We start from the raw sequence: 23,787 nt of genomic DNA on the forward strand, positions 1-23,787 counted from the left end.
AGACCAGATGATGGATTATTGCACTGTAGCAAAATTTAAATACTTGATTCAGAACAAGAAAACACTTTTCAGAGAAACACTTTCAAGTCATTTTCAGAGCCTACCAATGGCTGAGTAACCATTTAATTCGCTTTATGCCTCAGGGCTGGCTCTGCATATTTAAGCGTTTGCATGGGTTTGGTTATGTGTGTGTTTTGTGTGTTTTTATCTTTTGGTCTGTGCGTGTGTTTCCTGTTGCTCTAGTGGATTATGTGTGAGAGGACAGTGGGGCCGTTGTGGTTTTTCTCCTTCTTCTTTCACACCCAACTTCATCGCCCCGTGGCTGATTATGTTTTTCTCAGCACATGATGGTGAAAGGAAGCTGAACAAACTAGAGCAGAAGCAGAATTTCACTTTAATTGATTTATCTTTACTTCATTAATTTGTTTTTGCAGTATAATTCTCTGGAAAATGTGACTAGTGATGGTTTCAGTGGAATATCACCACATCTAACATCTGCACACACACACACATTGTGACCAGGGCTCACAGACTTTTTGACAGTTTTTCTTCCTGATATCGATGCCAAGAGGACCAACTGCCTGCTTTATTATAAAGACAAGTGGAAGCACAGTCCAGATAGTTGCCTCCTGTGTTTACGCCAGGTCAATTACAGAGACAGAGCACTGTTTTTCCTGGGAAGTTGTAAAATGAACTGCGATAAGGAAGTTGTTTGAAACTGGTTTTATGATCGAACAACCTGAGACAAGCACCATTTGGGGAGTGAGGGTGTTAGAGGCAGGGGAGGAGGGTTTTGACCGAGAGGCCTAGACAAGGAGAAGGCTGTCGCAGCCCAACCATGTGCTTGACCAAGATGTTTTTGCAGACAGTGATCCCTTAAGGGTTTTTTTTTCACATTTGCACCACAAAGTGTTTAGTTGTTTCTCACCCATGGGCTTACACGTATGATGTAAAGGATCATAAGAACATGGTCTGAGAGGTTAACCCTAATATTTATCATACTGGACATAGCCTCAGGAAAATGAACACTAAAGAAGCATTCAGAGCATTGATATCAAAGCAAACAACTGTTTGCTATATAAAGATACAGTGGAGTAATTACTTCCCTCTCCTAGGATTTGAGTTTGTTGATACTTATAAATATCTGGGCATTCAGTTGGACAAAAATCTTAATTTCAGTCGTCACATTGGAACTCTGACAAGTTCATACTGTGTTTCTTACAAAGATTAAAGTCATGTTTCTCTCCATCTTCATGTAAGCGTCTGGTTACAGGCCTGCCTCTGTCTCAGACAGACTATGATGATACAGTTTATAGATTCGTTTGTCCCAGTGCTGTTGCCAAACTTGACCTACTTTATTGTGCTGCTTTGAGATACATTTCAAACTCAGGCTAAAGGACTCATCATCGTGCATGTGAGTCCCTGTGTGTGTAATTTGGCGGTTGTCTCTGATAATGCAGGCTTGACCAGGCTGCCAGAAAGAGTGAATTTTCGCGTGCCTAAGTGGTGGTCTTAACTCTGTCATGTGATCCTGTGGCCCCCAAAAGACTTTTTCCCATATACTTACATGGTGAGAGAGATGTCTGTAGATCAGTGGATGATTTGTTTAGCATCACGACCCCTGCACAATGACTTATTTCACTGTCACAATTCTATCCATTGGTCTGATAATGTTTGGAAGGTCCAGAAGAGCCACACTATTGAATCATTTTATCCCCATTCAAGTTAGCAGAGGGCTACACCAGAGGAAGGTGGTTCAGTTGGAGGAAGTCTCTGATGCGCTTGCTCTGTGGGCCACATAGTAGCAGCAGTGCTGATCATCCGGGTAATGTTTTATTCTGCAGTTGGACTTTTTTGATTTAATGTGCCTCTAAGCAACTTAGGAATGAACAGGGCCCCGTCACCAATGCTGTATCCAGTTCTCTTTACACATCCATGGTCTTGACCCACAGCGTTCTCAGGAAAGTGTTTAGTGTTAGGACAAGATCAACTGCTATAAAACAAAGTCAGTAAAGGATTGTTGTTGCCATGCAATGCCATTGTTATTATTTAGAAAGTGCTGCCCAATACATATATGTCACACTAAACACAGACGGTGTTGTGTTACACGTTATGCCTGTTTTGCTTAGTCATGTTCTGGTGGAAGCTGCCACATGAAGTCTTAATGAACGGGAAAAAATGAGAATCATATCAATCCTCTCATCTACCTCTACCACCAAAAGTGAATAAGGCCATTTCCCAAAATGTTGAACTTTTGCTTCACTGAGAGATTATCTTCAGCAACAGACCCTCTGTTGAATATTCTGCATGCAGACAAAGGGAAGGTGTCAAAGTACAATCCACCTGTTCACCTGCTCATAGTCCAGCTGCTCATATGCCCTATGAAGATGTCACTGTGTTTGTTTCTGTGTGAGTGTGTGTCCATCAGGATCATCCATATGTCCACTGTCCACTGAGTTCACATGTCATTTGAGCAGTTTATATGCCTTTCCCTATTTCATTATTCATCACTGAGGCGAGCGTCTATAGCAGATCTTGGCTGACTCACTATGACTTGGTGTGTGTGTGTGTGTGTGTGTGTGTGTGTGTGTGTGTGTGTGTGCAATTTGGACCCACAGCATGACTCACTCAGTGCTTTTAGACAGATGAGGACAGCGGTCTCATGGAGGGCAACGGAGGTTTTATACAAGAAAAATAGCCACTTAGATTAGATTACGTAATGAAAAACATTCCTCTCTCTCTCTCCTCATTCCCTCTCTCTCATTCTCTTGTTCTCTTTCACCTTCCTCTCTCTCTCTCTCTCTCTCTCTCTCTCTCTCTCTCTCAGTTCTCCTTTGTAGTGACGCACACTCTCTCTCTCTCACACACACACACACACACACACCCTAACTCAATCACCTACAAATGGACCTTCACACCCTCTGGCGAGCACGTACCTACACCTTCTTTGCCTGTTTCCACAAAACCACAGGAGACAGAAGGGAAAGCACACACTTGGACACACACATTTCAGTTGAAAGAATACCTCATTGTTTCCCCTTTCAGTGATTGGCCAAAAGCTCAGCATAACCTTTTTTTTTTTCAGACGCAATCCAACACTGTTCTCTGTCTGCTGACTGGGCATTACGAACCTGATATCTGTGTCCATTTGTCTCCATCTCCTTTAATACAGTCAGGGCAGTGGAGGTTGTTTTCTCTCTTTTTTTTGACCCACTCTGTGTGGTTGTTAAGTGTCTGTCCATGGTTGGTTGTCCGTCCAATTGTGGTGTTTCACATATCAATTATGACCCATTGAACAAGTCGGACTAAGAGGTGGGTAAAAATAAATAAATTAATAAATAAAAAACATTTCCTCAGAGAAACACGGTAAGGCCTTAGATTTATATTGATGTAATTTATTTTCATGGAATCCAGTGATGCATATTTAAAATCATAAAGGTCTACTGCAGAATTCAGGGGGATCTATTGGCAAAAATTGAAAATAATATTAATAAATATATTTTCTTTAGTGAATAAGCACCTAAAAAATACAAAATTGTTGTGTTTACCATAAAGTGAGCCATTTATATCGACAAATGGAGCAGAGTCCACCATGTTGTTTCTACAGTAGCCCAGAACGGACAAACTAAACACTCCATGGCTCCATTTTTGTGTCAGCCATCATAGTTCTCCTACATACTTGGCACACAAAGGAGTGTGTGTTAGTTGCACTATGCAACCTCACCACTAGATGCCACTAAATCCTACACACTAGACCTTTAAAGAAATAATTTGATACTTTGTGAAATATACTTTCCTGCTTTCTGTCAGCGTAAAGCCCCTTCCCCAATGCACAAGTAACTGCTGCAACATTTTCACTGTCCTCCATGCTTCTATTGTTTACTAACCAGTTTTCCAGCCTGTCCGTGACAGAAGGAACGTCTGCTTGTCGGCTGCAGACACAGCTCTGGTCCACTGGCAATGGGAAAGGAGTGGGTTTTCCCGTGTATAAAAATAAACACTTATACGTGCTAATTTTGGTGGATGAGTTTAAGATGGTCATACCGCCGTCATGTCTGTCTGTTTTTGTAATTTATTGAAAAACAAGTACAAAAAAGACAAATTGATGTTTTCAGGTTGTTATGTGCTGTGCTTTTTTTTTTTTTTTTTGGCCAGGCACAATAACTTCCTATGGCTGCCTGGCAATTGCTAAGAGCCAAGAAATAGTCTGTCAAACAACACCCTCGTAAAAACTTAACACTTTCGTTTTTTTGAACAGATTAAACAAACAAAACAAAAGGTGTATATTAGTGTGCTTTAGAGGGGCTGGAAGGTGGATTATGTTACATTTGGAGAGAGCCAGGCTAGCTGTTTCCAGTCTCTGTGCTAAGCTAAGCTAACTGGCTTTTGGCTGTAGCAAATCTGGCACCCCATTGGATGCTGGGATATTTAAATTTTCCTTCTGACACCCTGATTTTGTAAAAGTGGCCCTTGGGCAGAGCAAGGGTCTTTAGTCTTCTCACCTAAATCTCTGCCAGGAAGCAAATATGTGTATTTCCTAAATTTTCAAACTTTTATCTTGACATAATCATAGAGGGAAATTCTATTTTAGCTGTGTAAATGGTTTTGTAGAGAACCTCTAATGCAAAACCACAGAAGAAAATCATTTATCAGTGGAAAAATTACAGTTTCTGTAATCACATTTGCAACAATTGTCTCATATTCTGCAGCCCTAACTTGAAACAAACATGCAGTTATTTTCACAACAGATGGATCCTTGTGTTGCAAAACAAAGGAGAACAAACTGCCATGTTACAATAAGCTGTCATGCATGCCAACACGCAGTTGAGATAACCATATGTTTGATCCAAAGAGATGATGTGGATTGAATATGTGCCAGGACACATATGTGAGTAAGCTAATATCAGCGTGTGTAATTACTGATAGCCCAATGATCGCCCTCTATGTGGATAAACCTGATTAGCATCGACTAGGCTGTAAGATTCCCTAATCCACCGTAAGGAGAGAGGGATGGACACAGGGAGGGAGGGAGCCAAGTAGAGACAGAGAGAGACAGGATGACCCAGAGGGTGAAGGGGAAAGGAATGACGAAGGCTAAATAAAGGCAAACATGGTGCAGGAGGATGGAGAGGTAAGAGACAGGGTGGAGTAAGAGAGGAGGGAGGAAAATGTGATGAAAAAATGGGCAAAGAGATGAAGCAAACTACGTCAGAGCAGTAGGTCACAGCCTGAGGAGAAACCACAGGAACTACACATGAAACTGTAGACTTATTTATTTCAGTATTTGTTTGCAAAAAATAGTTTTCTTTCATTGAGTGGCCTGTGGGCTAGTTTGTGGCCATGTGGTTGTGGAGTGTTCAAATATAGTGCATGCAGTGTTGCTTTCCTTTGAAAACCCTGTATCTAAAACTTTGTACGAGTTAATGGTTTAAGATGTATGAATGATGCTGAACCCACAAGGCAACACTTGACCCTTCGTTTTTTTGATTAACTAAAAATATCCAAATGTTGGTTTTCACCTGTCTTGTATAGGGTTGTCAGATATGGAAGCCCATGTCCGCCAGTCTGAAAGAAAAAATCCATTTAGTCATTTTAATGAGAAATTGTTTTGAAATAATGATTTGGTATCTCAAAAATAATGAGTTAATATCTAAAAATAATGAAAAACAGTCTCAAGAAATGACTTGCTTACTAACTTTATCAAAATGAGTTAGCACCATTTCTCATTATTTCGAGGTACTAAGTCAATATGTTGATAAAGTTTGTCGTTATTTTGAGAAATAAAGTCATCATTTTGAGATAGTAAATTATTTTTTTGAGATGCTAATTAATTTTGAGATACCCAGTCATTATTTTGAGTTAATAAATCATTTCATTGAGATACTGATTATTTTGAGAAAGATTTTCATTATTTTTCTTTAAAAAAAAAAAAGAGGTCATTATATTGAGAAACTACCGTAAAACTTCAATTAAAGTCCCTTTTACTAGCCTGGTGTGGCTACACATTTTGAAAAATAAATGCTAGATAAATACAAGTTTTGTCATTATAGACATGCCACACATCATTAGCTTGTATTTTAGATTGTATTTGTATATTAGATTGTATTTTCCCATCTTTGCTAAGCTACAGTTTTGTGTGAAAGGAATTAAAGGCCTGTCTCAAATATATGCCTGTTGAGTTCAGTGATTTAATCAAATAACAGCCCGGGCTACTATTTGAAGTTTTACGGTACGGCATTATTTTGAGATAGTTTCACATTATTGTTGAGATACTAAGTCATTATTTTTTTAAGTTTTTTATTTTGAGATTGTAAGTCATTATTTTGAGATACAAATGCATTATTTCAAGAAAGTTTGTCATTATTTTAAGAGTCTAAGTCTATCTCTAAGTCTATATTTTGAGATAAGTCATTATTTTTTTAAAAGGTTTGCCATTATTTTGAGATAAGTGAGTCATTATTTGAGATATTAACTCATTATTTTTTAGATACTAAGTCACTATTTTAAGAAATGTCTTTATTTTGAGGTACAAAGTCATTATTTTGAAATACTAACTCGTGTTTTTAGGATGCTAAATGATTATTTTGATAAAGTTTCTTAATATGACTGACAGGATCCTGCTTTTTTGTTGTTATTTTTTTGTTTTCACACTGGTGGAATGGGCTTCAACAGTCTGAATTATTATAGGCTTCAGAACTTGTGATGTAAACCTTGTATAAGATGTGTTGCCAAAAAGCCGCTGGCAATTGTAGCCATGTCAAATTGGCAAAGCAATTTGAATTTGAAACATTTCAGTGTGGTTCAAGAGGGATGATTAAATAGAGAGATGGAAGAAAAAGGATCAAATGGGAGAAAAGAGGGAGGGATAAGGGGAGGGACTAAGATCAGAGAGGCAGATGGGTAAACAACAGAGAGGAGTAAGATGAGGTCGGGGAGACAGAGTGAATGAAATAAATGCAATTTCCATGATTAGTTTAACTGAGAGACCATTGGCATCCCCCACTCTCTCTACTGTCTCGATGAGTGCGTGTGTTTAAGTGTGTGTAAGTGCACTGTGAACATACAGAGATCCACACAAAAGCTCAAATGTATGGTGCAATACATTAGATACTTGTGATATGAATCTCTGTGTGGAAGGGAAATAGAAATCAATGTACTTGCTAATATATAATTACCACTGTGTGCATGTTGTGCACGCTTGCATCTGTATCAGTGTGTATGTGCATGTTTCCTTATTTGTTTCATTTCAGCATCATGTTACATGTGTGAATGTAGCCCACACTTCTCTATAACCACCACTGTCAAGAAGTGATAATAAGTGAAGTGGTAAAGAAAAGAGAGAGTGAGAGAATCCACAGATTTTCATGTCATTTACTGTCAAAGCTAAAGTGGCTTCCACTTAACTGGTCAAGGGCCATAAATGCATTAGCAGTCCTCACTGCATTAACGGGGCCAACGTCTTGTGCAAACAGAACCACAACAGCAATCAGTTTGTTGATGCTGAGCCTGCAGCTGCTGCTTAATTTTATGAATGTATAAAAGGACACAGCTCAGCTCTGTGTGATCTGTGTCATCTATAGAAATGTTATTATTCTATTTCTGTGGTGGCATCCATTTAAACCTAATCCTCCTCTAACCATGGATGGATTACTGAATGGGTCGACTGGGCACAGGCCAGGGGACCCACAGTGTCAGGGGCCCCCCCTTGCCTCACTTGCAAAATGTCAAAGCAGACCAGGAAAAAAAAACTCAAAATGACCACAAAGAGATGCAAAGAGACAGAAAACAAATACAAAAATAAGCAACACTATTACAAAGAGACACAAAATAACTACAAAGTTACATCAAAGAGACTCAAATGACTAGAAAACTACAAAAAACAACTACAAAGAGGTACAAAACAGCCACAAGGAGACACAACATGACTACAAAGAGACACAACATGACTAAAAAGACATAGAACGACCCAAAAGGACCCAAAATTACCTTAATAGGACACAAAATTACATCTAAGAAACTAAAATGACTACAAAACACCACACAAAGCAACTACAAAGAGATGCAAAATGACTCCAAAAAGACACAAAACAACAAAAAAGACACAGGATTACCACAAAGAGACACAAAACTACGAAATGATGCATAGTGACTACAAAGAGATGCAAAAGCATCGCAAAGTCTGTGTGGACTTGCTCCTGTGTAGGTGAGGTGTTGGAGCCCTTTGCATATCTTTGCCAATAGGCCCATTGTCTCATAATCCACCCATGCCTCTGATAGCTCTTGAGTCTGGATTTGTGACCAGAGGTGACTTGCTGTTGTGACATCTAAACTACCCTTAACAAGCTGTGCATTCTCCTATAATCTTTCCAAATACAGATAAAAATATAAGTTGTTGAACTGGCTTATAGTCGACTTGCATTATTTCATGTTTCTTGCTTTTTTATTTATCTTTTCATCCAATTCAATCTTGTTTTATTTGCCATTGGATAATCTTATTAGCATCTGTCTCTGCTTAATTACTTTGTAACCAACTTACAAAGTAATTAAGCAGTGGTATAATGTCATTAGAAGCTATATATTGAGACTGTTTTCTCTCTTCCAGCAACGCCCTGCCCTTTACATCTACATGACTATACCATGTTTGCTGCTGAGTAAATCCAACGACCACAGTCTTAATGCTGACCGCTGGAGCAGGGTGGAGTGCCTTGTTCATTTCCTTGGCAGTCCAGTGATTAAGCCCTGCACTTCTCTAACTCTCTGTGTCATATCTAACAATTTCACATCACTGCATATTTCTAGGCTCAATGGCCAAAAGTATGTGGACACAATCGTAAAATACTATTGTCTTCTTTTGCCATGGGGCTGCATTTTAAAGTTAAGCTCCTTTATTCTACTCAAAGCAGTGGTTCCCAACTGATAGGTCGCAGTCCAAAAGTGGGTCATGGGCTCATTCTGAATGGACCACAAGTGATTCGCAAACGTGTCAAGTCTCTTAAAAACACAAAAATTTTGGGTACTGAGTACTTTAAGTGCAGTTTCCTTCTTTAGAGTGAATGACTAACTGACGGCAACTTGACAGAGACAGCAAACTAGCTTGATAAAATGGCCAAACGCATTTATGAAGCTGAATGTATTAAACTGTGTGGACCTTGAACTAATGACTAAGGAGAAATCTGGACCCCCTGGCCATACTAGTTGGGAGCCACTGACTTAAAGGACACTACATACATATATGATATTTTAGACACTAGTGTGCTTCCATCTCTGTGGCAGCAGGTTGGGAAAGCCCCTGTCCTGTTGTGAGTGAGTCCAGTGGTTTTCCCAGTGTGAGTGTGGAAGAATTTGTTTGGCCTGCACAGAGCCCTGACCCCAACCCCATTCAACACCTTTGGGATGAGTTGGACTGTACTGCAGTGTTGTTGCCCAACATCTGTGCCCGACCTCAGTTTCAAGGCCATGACCAGATGAATCCACTTCGGGTCCCTGTGATAATACTAAGCTGTGGGCCCCTACTGACAGCCTGCACCACCACCCCAATGTGTCCCTGTCAGCAATGGTTTGCACCTCATGGGTACTAAGTATACTGGTTTGGATACCAAAATGTTAAGATAATGTGTTTCAGGCTGTTTCTCTTCTCCTCTTCTTCTAGGTTACCACACAATATTTTTTATGTGTATATTGCAGTTTCACACACGTAAAAACAGACTGTCGGAAATGAAGAGCAGCGATGTTGAGGGCTCAGGATGTTTTCACTACCAGCAGTTCAGAAAGGCACAACTTAATTAAAATTACATCAAATTGCCCAGGCTTCATACAGTTTTTTGACATTGCTTTCAACATAAAACTGCAGAATTACAAAAAGCTAGTCACTAATGAGCAGGTGACAGCAACAGTGGAGCCTGTGCCTTTCTTAATTTGATACTTGACAGACAAGGAGATAAAGCAGGCTTGTATGAAATTTGTCAAACTGTCAGCAGCCTTTGTGAAGCCTGATTGTTGTTGTTGTGCATTGCAAAATCTATCAATTAATGCAGGAATGGGAACAAAACAAATACAAATACACTGGTTCAGTTTCTGACAATGTTATTTTGCATTATGTTCTTGTGTCCATAGGTCTATGTAGTGAAAACACCATTTGAATAACAAATATTCTGAGCACTTATTTACATAAAGTCAGCACTTCAATAGGAAGATGATGTGACTTGGTGGTTAAACTTGAATATTCTCTTTGATGACAGCTTCCCATCCTTTTTTTTTTTAAACATCTCAGCATTTCAATCCAGATTTTAAAAAAACCTACCATAAATTTGGATATTCATACTTCACTGATAAGAATGTGGTTTGTGTAAAATGAAATGCTTATGACAGATATATATGTTGAGATCTGGTGAGACGTCTCTCCCTTCTCTGTGTGTTTCTGGTTTGTCTGTTGGTCCGTCGAACCACTTTCCTCTAAAGTAAAATATCTTATCAACTTTTGAATCATAATAATAGATTATATTACATTTTGTATAGACATTCGTGGTCCCTGCATCATGAATCCTAATAATTTTGATGATCTCCTGATGTTTCCTCTATCATCACCATGAGGCTGATATTTGTGATTTTCAGTAAAATATCTCAACACCTGCTAGATGGACTGTCATGAAATTTGGTGCAGGCACTCATGTTTCCCACTGGGATTAAATTTTATCATTTTGATAATTGATTATCCATCTAGCACCATCATCAGGTCATCATTTTAATTGGTCCGGTACTTGAGTGTTTTAGTTTAATCTTTGCAACACTAAAAGTATTCAGCTTCAGCTGTGTTGCTCAGGTCAGTGCAAATCAGCAGGTGTTAGCGTGCTAGCATGCTGAACTAAGTTTGTGAACATGATACACATGATACCTGCTAAGCATCAACATATTAGCGTCATATCAGCATCTCTGAGAGCACGCTGATGTTAGCATTTAGCTCAAAGCGTCATCTGTAGACTCCTAATGATGCAAGGCTCCTCTACAAGACAAGGTTAGGCCTACACTAACTTGTTTTTTTTTTTATTTCAAGTTGTTATTTAGGACTGAATATTTACACATTTGCAATCAATCAAATGACCAAAAAGCATACACCTAGTGACTCCATGAGGGTCTGTGACCCAGGGGCAATTGTCTGCTTTGCCCACTTCCATCCAGCCTTGTGGAAAGCCTTTCCAGAGGAGTAGAGGCTTGAAGCATATAACAGCTCATGGTTTCAGAGTGTCATGTTTAACAATTACAAATGGGTAAATGTTTGAGCATCCTCATCCTTTTGACCACGTGGTGCGTTTTTAAAATAGATGGTTATTTGCCTATGGATCACCAGGTCGTGGCCAAGCGGCCCAGCGGCCTAAGGGGTCAGGAGTCTCCTGAACCTCAGTGTCATATGACTGTTAACTTATCTGTAGGACTAAGGATTCAGTCAAAATCACTTTACCATGTATTTGTCACACAATATAAGATAAGAAATAAAAGAAAAGAAGAAAACTACTCAAGCACAATTAAAGACAAAGTTTGATAAAGTCAAATGATTTGGTTTATAGCACCAAGTCATCAAGTCTAGGGTTAACAGCGTACACCACAATAATGTATAATGTGCTTAAGTATTGATACTCGGCGTTGTCTGTATTAATATAGCAACATAATAGAAACAGAGAGCCATCACTCTGATAAACAGTTAAACAAGTCATACACTGTCAATAGCCCATAACACCAAAACATCCGCTGCTCTAAGTTTTTAATGCATCAGTTCTTTCATATGGATATTTCATCTGTCACTGTCAATATAAATCCCACATTCTGTAAATAGAAAAATGTACACATGCACATACTGTACATAATCATCAAGTCCATGTATATCCATGCAGTATGTATTTCTTTGCGGTAACAATGTATTTTACAGCACACAGAACACTAGACCTGTATAGGTGTTTTATTTTTATTTATTTATATTATATAAATAACTTATTTCACATACTTGTATACATGATAGTCCTGTCTGCTCTTAGTATGTTGGACAATAAATGTGATTCTGATTCAAATACAGTGTATCATATAGTAAGACGGTATGACATGAACAAAATATAGTATGATATAGTACAGAAGCACACAATACATACACACAAACAGAAATATATAAATATATAAATATGTATATCACAGTATTGATCACTGGCAGCTCCTGGATGAACCGTGGTGTCTCATCCGCCGGGGGGCGCTGTGTTTTCTGCAACAACACGTTCACGTAGCGGGACACCAACAACCACTTCCGGGTTCACACTCACAAGAACAGGTTGGAGATAAATCCAATGGAGTCATAATTTTTGTGTACATAACCGTGTGTCCCCGCTGAAGGGATAAATTGTACTTGTATTACCGCATTTAGAAGCTGTGCTGAACGTTGTTGTGAAGCTGCCGTTGGTTTAACGTTAGCTCGTGCTCCGTGTTAGCTGAACATGTCTGCGGAGGAAGCGGACAAAACAACCACCACTGATGCCAGCGCCGGAGATGAGGAGGAGGAATGGCTGTATGGAGGTATACAAAACACAACATATGCTGTCCGCAAACACAACTCGTCTTGACCGAAACATACATGTATCAATGTGTGTGTCAGTTAAGGAGTTGCTAACCAACAACACAGTCTGCTAATATGAGAAGATGAGAGGGTTAGCCTGGAAGCTAAGCTAGCAGCGCCTGTTTGCTTTTCCCGGCCTTTTGCAGCCGTATGTATGACTTGAGGAGAAAGTGATTGAATGTACCTGTCACATATTGAACCAAACTTAAATGTTGCAAATACTCCCTCTGTCGCTCTGTTGGATATTTGCACAGGTTCAACACGAGAAGCTAATGAATGCCTTTAGAGCTGGTTATTGTTGACACAACTATGTTGCATCTTTCATCTTTCAGATGAGTCAGAGAGCAAAGATGAGGACGAGGAAGCCAAACTGAATGCTGCACTCAGGTATTTAACATCTCTGACAACCCACATAAACACCTTGGATTTGTGTAAGTGTTACAAACACTCAGAAGACACCTGTTTTTATCATGAGGAGGAGGAGGAGGAGGTGCTATTTACTGCAGCACAAAGAGAAACCATAAAGAAGCATAAACCCTCACACATCCATGCATTCATCCAGCTTATATGCATTCATACGTTTCATGAAAAATGCATGAAAAATTATGTATCGTGTCAAACCGTACCTTCTAATCCTCTTACATTTGCACCATCATCATCGTGATGTTAAAGGGCGTGAAAACTCAGCTTGAAAAAAGTGAAACGTCTCTCTTAGCTTCATACGAAGCAGGGGACAAACCTAAGTGCCTTCTTTAAGATGGAGGTTTTGTTCACTATTTTTTGGGCATTTACAAGTTCATTTATGTTGTTTGAGGATGTTTAGAGTAACTGGTTATGTTCTATCTGTAATTGAAAGAAACTTAATGTTTATTTTATGTACAGTGCACCTGGTGATGCCTCAACAGAGGATGCCGCTGCTGATGCGGCTGCACACGCTACAGGGAATGGAGTGGCCTCTGAGGTAGGAAGCGTGTATGCACACAGTCACAGTGTGTGCTGCAACGTTTGCCCTGCTCTTTCTCTGTTTTGTTTTTGTACATGTGCGTATGTCACAGTTTACATTCCTCTCAGTTATTTTCTGTCCCTCTGAGAAACACTCATGTCTAATTATTCTTTTCCTCCTGGTCTTTCAGGCGACAGCTGAAGCTGCAGGTGAGGACGTTGACAGTGACAGCGACAGTGACGACGACGACGATGATGTCCGTGTCACCATTGGAGACATCAAAACTGGAGCACCACAGTACACGTAGGTTATAGTCAAAGAGTGGGGTTTTGCACATTACTTTAGTCTTTGGCTAGTTTGAATAAAATTACTGTTTTTAATTTTTGCTTTAAAAAAGAGAAGTCGGGTTTTCCTGCATTTTTTCTGTTCATAATCATAAAACTAAGCTTGAAATCAAGATTTGATTAAAAAAATGTGCTTTCCCACACCATAATTTCTAGATAGCTTTCAGATCACACTGCTAACCTATTAATATTGGTCCAAGACCAGCAGGAAGTCAACACTGTCTTGTCTCTGAGCGAACTTTATATGCTTGTTGATGCTTTGACATGAGGCCAAAATAGCTTGTCTGGTCCACATTAGAACCTGAGGATGCTAAAGCTTTCAAGTAACAGGAACTGTCGTACACTATCAGCATATTAAGAAGCCTATTATTCACCGCAGGTGACTGTTCCTATTCTTTACTTGTATATGGTAATATATCTGGTGTACATGACAGCTGATTATGAGTAGATTGTGATATCAATGACAGGGTTTTAATTTTTTTCCTCCCAGACCTTATGGAGCTCCGCCTGTCAACCTCAACATTAAGACAACAGGCTCCAGACCCTATGGACAAGGTATCATCCTCTATTCTTGAACTGGTTTCTGTTTTGACCTAAAAATATGTGTATTCTGCACTGATCTGTTCAACAGAGGATATAGAGATTACACAGAAGTAGTTAATAAGAGTAGTGTCTGGTTAACATGGTGTGTTGTTTATTTTCCGTAGCCTCCAAGATGAAGGGAGTGGACCTGGAGGCTCCTGGAAATATAAACGGGGTTCCCGTGCTTGAGGCGGACATGGAGTCCTTTGAAGAAAAACCCTGGAGGAAACCAGGTCTGTCTGTGTGTCTTTGTGTGTGTCTATTGGAAAAAACTGTAATAAATTGTAACTGTTCCTTTAGGCACCACAGTTACATGCATTTTGTGTGTGTGTGTGTGTGTGTGTGTGTGTAGGAGCGGATCTGTCTGACTACTTTAACTACGGCTTCAATGAAGACACATGGAAGGCTTACTGTGAAAAACAGAAGAGACTGCGCATGGGCCTTGAGGTCTCCACTGTCGGCTCAGTGACAAGCAAGATCACTGTGAGAGACCAGTGCTTACTCTGTCCTTTGTTTGTTTATTTTTTCTTCCTGTCAACACCTTCTACATTTCATCACCCTTCTGTTTTCTTCACACACCTCTCCCTCTCACCACTGAGTTGAAATCAGAGCAGTTTCCTGCACGGTTTAACCTAGTCCTGTCCAAAGTCCAGCCTGGGGGCCAGTTGTGGCCTGCAGACTGATTTTAAACTGCCCTCGGCCTGTCTTTCAAAATATATTTTATAATTAACACAATATTGATTAATCAAGCAAGATTGTTTTTTTTCATTCACCTCACAATGGCAGAACAATCATATTAGTTTGTAGGCATGCACCAAGAAAGAACTGTGCAGGTTGAATTAATGTGTTTTCATGGATAGACCGTAAACAAGCAAACAAACAAATACCTCACACCAGATATTTTTTGCTAGATAGCAGACCTACCTTCACTTTAAGATGAAACACTTGCGTTTGTGTCATTTGTCATGTAATTTTTTTAATAACCTATATGATGTGAGTAGCAGCTGGTCCCCAGGTATTTTCACATTATCTAATCTAGCCCCCATTCAGAAGAGTTTTGACAGACATGGTTTAATTGGAAGCTTTCCAGTACAAGAAAAGCTTTACCCCCTTTTTGTTTTAGGTCAGAGGAACAGTAACAAAAGTAAACACTGTATTTTAATTTCACACACTTCTATCGCCTGTATTTCTACATTGCTTTAAAGACACTGCCTTCAATCTCTACTAACTATCTCTGCTATGATTAACACATGAAATGAGCTCTTTTTGGCTCTTTCTTAGGTTCAGCAAGGCAGGACGGGCAATGAGAAGGACATACCCAGTTTACCTGTTCACACCTCCAAGCCAGACTTCACATCTCCTGTCAGTCTGTACAAGCCTGCTGTCAGTCAGGTCACCAGGTAACACCGTCATCTTTATCTATTACAGATCTGGTAAAATAACACGCAGTTTCCACTAGAAGTGATGCACAGACATGTAGATAAGCTAGAAACGAAGTGTGTTTTCATCCACCTGTTGTATGTGCATTTTTAAAAATAAATAATTAAAAGTGGAAACACAAATAAAAAAATAATAAATGATAAAAAAAATCTATCATGACGTACATGAAGCATGTGATTGAAATGTCTGCTTCGGCCTCTGCTCCACTGAAGAGACTAAAAATTGCAGCAGACAAAAACATGCGATATGTGTTGAGCAATGATGGAAGTGTAACAAATTGATACATCAGCATCATATTTCCATCATGTTTTCTGCATGGTTGCCCTTTGTTTGAGATTTGACTGATACTTTTTTAAATACATCGTCTTTTGCGCCTCCTTCTGCAATGCTTCACTGGCACTTGGCTCTAGAATTAGCGCCACCAAACGTTTATCTCGATTTGCTCAACTCCTTATATTAACACAACAGTAGAGAATGGAAACGTTTATTAATTCACATTATCTTTTGATGAATTACTGGAATAAAAAAAAAATTGCACTACATTTGGATGGAATTTTGGCTCGTGTCTAGACAAGGAGAAGCTGGAAGAGGAGAATTGATGCACAACACATTGAGCATCTTAAGAGGAGGGAAAAATATTTATTTTAATCAGGTTGCTGTGAGGCAGCAGTAGTTACTGTAGACGCAAACTGCACGGTGAAAATATTTCTTGTGTTAGCTTTTCAACTTGCTCAGACTCCGTCTCAACTCACACGACACACAAAAACACACCTGGTCACCTCCAGGTTTATCAGTGTCCCTGTGGTTAGAATAGATCATCCCATGGGCTGTACGTGTGTGTGTTTGGGCCGATGTTACTCTCATCTCCTTTACCCCTGTCCTTTGTTTCAAAATGGTAGGATCTCTCCCCCTCAGTGGCCTGGCCCACCTGTTCAGGACATGTCCTATTATACGTAAGTTGGCATGGCCTTGTCTCTACAAGGTTAAATGGGCCTGATGGGAAATGTGTTGATGTTTAAAACAGGGGGCCTGGTGTTTTTCTTGACCATGAAACATGACCATAGAAAAACTCCTGGTGCTACTTCCAAGGCCCCAAAAATTCCTTTCTTTGGGGGTGTGTGATGATGTGCATGTGTCGTAACGTAGTAAGTTAACATCAGTTAGAACTTTAGAAGGAGACACTAGAATATCTTCATTTCAGATGGACCACAGCTCAATTCACATCTCAGACAGCTCAGGAAGTGACCTCATTTAGGATCCTTGTGGCCTGAGGGTAGAAGCTATTCCTGAGCTTCTCAGTGCTGGCCTTGTGTACTAGATGCCATCCTCCCGACCTCAACATGGAGAAAAGACCATTGTGCAGGTGGTGGGGATCCTTAATGATTCTCCTGGTCTTAGTCTAGCAGCACCTGGTGTAAACGTTCCCTATGCAGGGTAGAGCAGCGCCTACTGTATGCTCAGCTGAACACCCACTCTTTGCAGGGCCTCTTGGTCCTGTTAAGTGCCGTTTCCATACCAAGCACTGATGTTCTTTGACAGGACGCTCTCGATGGTGCAGGAGTAGAAATTCCTCACCTCGTAGCTTCTAAGGTGAAACAGTCTCCGCCTTGCCTTTCTTACCACAGAGTCAGGGGACCAGGCCCTCTGTGATATGGACACCAAGGTACTTGAAGCTGTCCACCCTCTTCACCAAGAACCCATTCATTTTAAGTGGAGCGTAATTCCTTTCCTGCTTCTTCCTGCAGTCCATTGTCAGGGCCTAGTCTTTGGAACGTTCAGGAGTCTGCTGAAATTATTGGGGACTACATCATTAGAGACTTTCCTGTGAATTAGATGTTTAGTTTATGCACATTGCTGATTATGTTTCTTTATTTTATGTGTGGAAGTAGACAGTGTGTATGCTCAGTGCATTGACTTTTACTTTTAAATATTCTTTTCCCAGGAAGCCCAGTGGTACTATAGATGTGATTGGCGGAGGGACAGCCACCATCAGCAGGGTTGAAGGGCGACGCAGACACAATCTAGAAGGCAACAATATCCAGGTACACAGAGCCAACACAGACTGTCACTCTGAATTATGAAACATGTAGCTGTTTCTAAAAAAGTGATTTGAAAAGTTTTCCTGTTGCCTAAACTAGGGTTAACGTTAAGAGAAACTGAAGTGAGTGTGTTTTCATCCCAACCTTCTCTTGTCTCTTTGTGCAGGTGATCGCTGAACAATCAGACGCCGAGCCGACTCCAGCTAAAATTCCTACTTTCTTCCCTCCCGGACCGCTTCCTCCAAACATACCCCCACCTCCGTTCCTCCCTCCACCACCCAACGTCAACACTGCACCCCCACTCATCCCCCCACCCAGTAAGTTCATCATCATCTTATTCTCTCTCAGCTGGCCTCTTGTGTGTATTTAATTTTAAGCAATCATCTGATCTTCCCTTGTACTTGCTCTATTTTATTGTGTTCAGTGTGTGTATTCTCTCTTTCTCCCTCGTAGGGTTGCCCATTACTGTCCCTCCTCCTGGTTTTCCTCCTCCACCCAGCGGGCCCCCTCCATCAATTATCCCCACAATGGACAGGTAATACACATGTTAAAAAAACACACACACACACACACAAGCTGCTGTTAGTCAAACAGACTCAGTAACTCCCCTCCAGGCAGCAGACACAAAAAGAAGCGTTTCTGAATTTGAGAAATTTTTAGCTATTTGTTTCTCAACCATTAAAGCTGGAATTTGATATATGTAAATGAATGTCTGTTACACTCAAGCCCAGATCACTGCCAAGGGAGGTTCTCGGTACTTTGCAGCACACCAGAGTTGTGGTGTCTGAGGCAACTTTGCAGTGCTGTTGCACTGGAAGTGATATTTTTCACATCAACCCGCCAGAGCGAAAGGGGGCAGGAAGCCAGGCGAGACCATAGCAACAGAGCAGCAGCTAGATGCATGGTGAAAGGTTAGCATCTCCGAGTGGATGCTCCACATACAAAAGAAACTTCAGAGGAAGTCAAAGAAAGAAAGCGATCGATGGCGAGGACAAACACAGATCACCATGACCAAATACAACTACAACTGTAATGTAAAAGCTGTAACTGTAGGTCGATATAGTGTAATCATCCCAATCTGATACAGTCATCAGTCTAAAATAAACGTGGAAGCACTGGAGAGCGATGGGCAGCAAATTACTTCAACTGACTGTAGTAAGCTGTTAGTTTCCATCCTCTAACCTAGTTTTTACTCATCTTAACATGAAAAAATACTTGGTCCTTGCCATGATAGAAGCACACCCCAGACACACACACACACACACACACACACACACTCTAACATGTTGCCTTTCCTCTGTTTCTACAGTAGCCATGGTGGAGGTTATGATGGACGCTCTGTCCCTCCATACCCATTCCCTCAAGGTAGGAAACTTTACAGTGTAATCTGGTCTTCTAACATCAGCAGCACAACAGTGTCAGAACTTGTTTTCAGTCGATTAATAAGAGATCTACTGTCATATACACATATAGAAAATATAACCCTGCAATGTGTTTAAAACAGTGGAAACAAAGATATTTTGACAGAAATGCGTCCTAAATATTCATGTTATTATGATTTATAAAGCATTATCACCCATTGGCATGATTAGTGACTGTCAAAGATTGCGAACTGGATTTGAACAAAGTCTGATTTCCAGGAAACATATGAAAGCAAAGTAAAAACCAAGCCTTCATCTCCCTTCCTATTTACATTTTCAGGTGCATACCCTCCACCCATGGCTGGAGGTGTGCCTCCTCCTTGGCCCCCCATAATGGACAACTCTAAACCCTGGGACTACTATTCTCGTCGAGACGACAAGAGAGAGAAGGAAAGAGAAAGACCCCGAGAGAGGACACATGAGAGGGAGAGAGAGAGGGAACACAGTCCTTCAGCTATCGGCTACACCAGGTGAGACGGATAAAAACAGACAGACACAGACTGATGAAATATTAGATTAAAAAAAAACCCTCTAACATTAAAACGGAATATTTTTAATCAGAGAATGGACTTGTTTGGTATACATGCAAACATAACACAATCAAGTTAAAGGTCTTGTTCTGTCAACTTCCATAGCGACGAGGAGCGGTATCGTTACCGTGAGTACCAGGAGCGTGGTTATGGAGAGCGTCATCGTGACCGGTCGAGCCGGGAGAAAGAGGAAAGACACAGAGAGAGACGGCACCGAGAGAAAGAGGAGGGACGCCACAAGTCCTCTCGCAGGTATAAAGACACACACACACAACTTTTCTTAGGAGCACTGAGTTTGCTAAACCCCTCCCCCAAACAGTCATCATCCTGTCATAACTTAGCAGCTATAACTAGGCACAGTAGGCTGACAAAATTTGGATTTATCCACATGTTGCAGCAGTGTACATGGAGCTGTAGTACGAGTGATACTCGGCTTAAAGAGAGTTTAAAAAAAACATGTTCTTAAATGGCACCTCTACTGTGTAGCATGTCTTTTCTGAGTACAAGTTGATCCTAGATCCTAGCACAGGAGAACAAAATTCATTGCACATAATAACATTGTCAATGTCAGGCAGAAAATGTATTACATTTTTAAACTGACCTCTTTAGGAGGGTCCAGGCCAATAACTCATTCATCACTCGTTTACAATTCATTCTGATGTGCTGGGCATAAACAAAGAGAAAAAGAATAATAAGATAATATCCTAAACAGATAAAATAAAATAAATCACATCCTGTCCTCAGATCATTAGTATGTGTAACACATTAAGAAATTTGGTAAACTCTGATTTAAACAAACATTCTAAATCATTATTATCAGGGGTGGGGAAAATAAAATTGATTTTTATATTAATCACGATTTTTTTCTTGGATGATTCTAAAAATAGATTCTCTCCCCAGAATTGATATTTTTCAGTTACTTTTTGACAGATTTATTATTTATGGTACTCGTTTAATGAGCAGAAGCAGCTAAATGTAGCAGTTTACCTAAAGATGGGGGTGGATAAGGAGAATGTTTTTTCTGTATGGTAAAGGTGGTGCACCACTCTGCATTCAAATTAATTTCAGATGGACTGACTGACATGATGTGCATAATTTTTTTTAGGAATTATGACTCATAATATGCAGTAGTCGCTAGAATTGAATTCAACTTTTGGTTTTGTGTAAGGAAAAAAAATCCAGATAATTGAAATATCGAATCGCAATACTTGTAAAATCGCAGTTATTCAGAATCGCAATGTAAATCGAACTGGGACCCAGAATCGTGATAGAATCCTATCGGGACCAAAGCATATTGTCCCAGCCCTAATTATTATAATGAAATTAATTACTTGTAGCCAAATTTATCTTTCTTCAACCGTCCATTGTATCATTTCATGTGTGTCTTCTAAAACAGACATAAGCACATGGCTAATAATTATGCAGAAATATGTCAACAGACTTAAGCTAGGCTGTCCAATCCTGCAGACTCTACTAGACTCCCATTAAAAAGATGCGAGATGTTGAGTCCAGGGAAACTCATACAGATATTTACACACCTTGTTTTCCTAGCTCAGCATGAGAGGATGTTTGTGCCACTGATTGCCCTCTTTCACCAGTAAAAAAAAAACCCCAGCATATATCCATGACTGACTGTGTGAGCTCAGCTCAGCTAGTTAGCATTTGAGATAGTAACCCTGTCAACTAAAGAACCAACAGAGCTGTATAGGACATGATTATTTCCATGTTTTCCTGTAAACCCTCTCTGATTGGGCTCATCTTGCCTCTGTTCCATTCACTGAAGCTACAAAATTACAATACTGCCTTCTTCTTTAGAGACTATTTACTACTCCAAGTTTTATTATTTGGGGCTAAAGGAAAAAAATATTTTTATGTATTTGCATGATCCATGTGGTGTCACATTTTCAGGTCAGAAAATCCAGAATTAAAAAAAAAAATCCAGAAAAATCACACCCTTGCTTATAAAATCTGCCAGGGACAGGTACAAAATCTGCCAGGGCTCATGATCGTTGGTAGGTGCTGTTGAAGTGGGATAAGGGCATAGCAAATATCAGACTGAGAAACTGGATCTTTCTGAAACAGTATATCAGAAATATTTTCCATTTTTCTGTTGTCTCAAACTTTGTCCTTCACCTAACTTCACCTCCATTATTCTTATGTGGCACCATGCTGCCACTCTGTCATTTTCTTTACCCTTTTGTCTGTCTCCATTTCATTTCACCTTTTCTTTCACCCATTGATCTTCTTGTCTGTATTTATACCTCTCTCCTACCTAACCTTTTTATCTCCCTTCCCTCCCTGCCCTTTACTTTCCGTCTGATCTCTTTCCCTTCCCTCTCAAATATCCCCTCACCTCACCTCCTCTGCCCTTTTCACACTCTCGTCCTTCTCCTTCCATTAGCAGCAGTAGCAGGAGGAGGCACGACAGCGAGGAGGGCGACAGCCACCGGAGGCACAAACACAAGAAGAGCAAGAGGAGCAAGGAGGGCAAGGAGGCCAGCGAGGACATCAGCGCAGACCAAGAAAACCAGGAAGCCATGGAGTAGTGATCGCCCCCTCCTGTTTTGCCTCTGTCTGTCTCTGGTCCCGTCTGTCCCTCTGTGTCTCCCACTGAGATGAGAAAGAAGGAAAGGGAGACGATGAGCGCAGACCAACAAAACCAGGAAGTCGCAGAGTGATCGATGCACCCTGTCACTCCCCTCTCCATCAATCTCAATTCTCCTCCACAGTCCTGTCGTTCATCCTCACCATCACAGAGAATGGATGGAGCAGAGGAGGTGGTAAAGGAGGGATGGTTGTCAGTCGTACTTCATCTGTCTTTCCATCACTAGCTGACATCAGGCAGGACATCAATCCATCTTCATCCCCCTCCTCTTCTCCCCAGCCCTCCTCTCAGAGCACTGCTGTAAGAGTTAGGTCATGCTCGGAGATTTCTCTGTATAGTCAGGATGATCAGCAGATTTAGCTCTTTTTGCTGTCATTTGTTTGTTTGTTCTTGTTCCGTATGAAGACATCTTTAGACAGCTGTCAGTTTGAGTTCGATTAAAAAAAAACTTTTGATAAGATGTTGTTTTGTGACTTTTTTTTTTTAATAAATAGTCCAATATTTCTTCACATAATATTTTCCTAATTCTGATTCATATTAATCTTTCACAGAACTATGTAGTCTACTCATTCTGCATGTTTAAGTCCTCCTCTTAAAAATGTTCTTATTTCACATGGGTGTTTGTGCCTCACTGTGCAGTATTTATAAGCAGAGTTTCACACTAGAAGGTTGTTTGCACATTCATCTGTTGAAGGGGTTTGTTTGTCTGTGCTCAACTTAAAGTTTGAGACCAGCAGTTTAAGTCATCTGTCTGACAGTTCAAAATATTCACACATTCATAGATTCTAGATGTCTGTGTAAATGTAATTATGCCTCTAAGAGTGTTAGCCGTGGCCAGAGGTATAATGTTTTCGGGCTGTCTGTGCTTCCATTTGTCTGCCCATCCTTCTGTTTGTTCCCTTCTCGTGAATGTGATATCTCAAGAACACCATAAGGGAATTTCTTCAAATTTGGCACAAACGTCCATTTGGACTCAACGATGAACTGACAGAATTTTGATGGTCAAAAGTCACGGTCACTGTGACCTCAATCCATCTCATTCTCATAAATGCAATATTTCAAGAGAGAGTTTCACAAAATTTGGCACAAATGTCCATTTGGACTCAAGATTGAACTGATTAGAATATGGTGGTCAAAGGTCAAGGTCACTGAAACCTCTCAAAATATGTTCTTGACCACAGCTTAAGAATTCATACACTAATTACGTTCAAACTTCACACAAATATCTAATAGGACCTAATGATAACATGATGATGTATCCAAAAGGTCAAAGGTCAGCGTCACTGTGACA

At 40.2% G+C, this 23,787-nt stretch overlaps 1 protein-coding gene across 4 annotated transcripts; it reads left to right on the forward strand.

Annotated features, from left to right (window-relative positions):
• Positions 1–12,279: 12,279 nt before the first annotated feature.
• fip1l1b (FIP1 like 1b (S. cerevisiae)) lies at positions 12,280–22,954 on the forward strand. Of its 4 annotated transcripts, none has more exons than XM_033624725.2 (16): positions 12,280–12,552; positions 12,925–12,979; positions 13,475–13,553; positions 13,726–13,838; positions 14,370–14,434; positions 14,587–14,694; positions 14,814–14,944; positions 15,743–15,861; positions 16,801–16,854; positions 17,844–17,943; positions 18,107–18,257; positions 18,394–18,475; positions 19,250–19,305; positions 19,642–19,831; positions 19,997–20,143; positions 22,293–22,954. In XM_033624725.2, the coding sequence occupies exons 1-16, from the start codon at positions 12,474–12,476 to the stop codon at positions 22,435–22,437; spliced, it is 1,674 nt and encodes a 557-aa protein (XP_033480616.1). In that variant the 5' UTR covers positions 12,280–12,473; the 3' UTR covers positions 22,438–22,954. The 4 variants fall into 4 exon arrangements, with proteins under 4 accessions (XP_033480616.1, XP_033480619.1, XP_033480620.1 ...); XM_033624728.2 differs by having other exon boundaries at positions 22,296–22,954; XM_033624729.2 differs by lacking the exon at positions 16,801–16,854.
• The last annotated feature ends 833 nt before the right edge of the window (positions 22,955–23,787 follow it).

Source organism: Epinephelus lanceolatus, chromosome 3 (assembly GCF_041903045.1).
Source record: "Epinephelus lanceolatus isolate andai-2023 chromosome 3, ASM4190304v1, whole genome shotgun sequence".
NCBI classification, from domain to species: Eukaryota; Metazoa; Chordata; class Actinopteri; order Perciformes; family Serranidae; genus Epinephelus; species Epinephelus lanceolatus.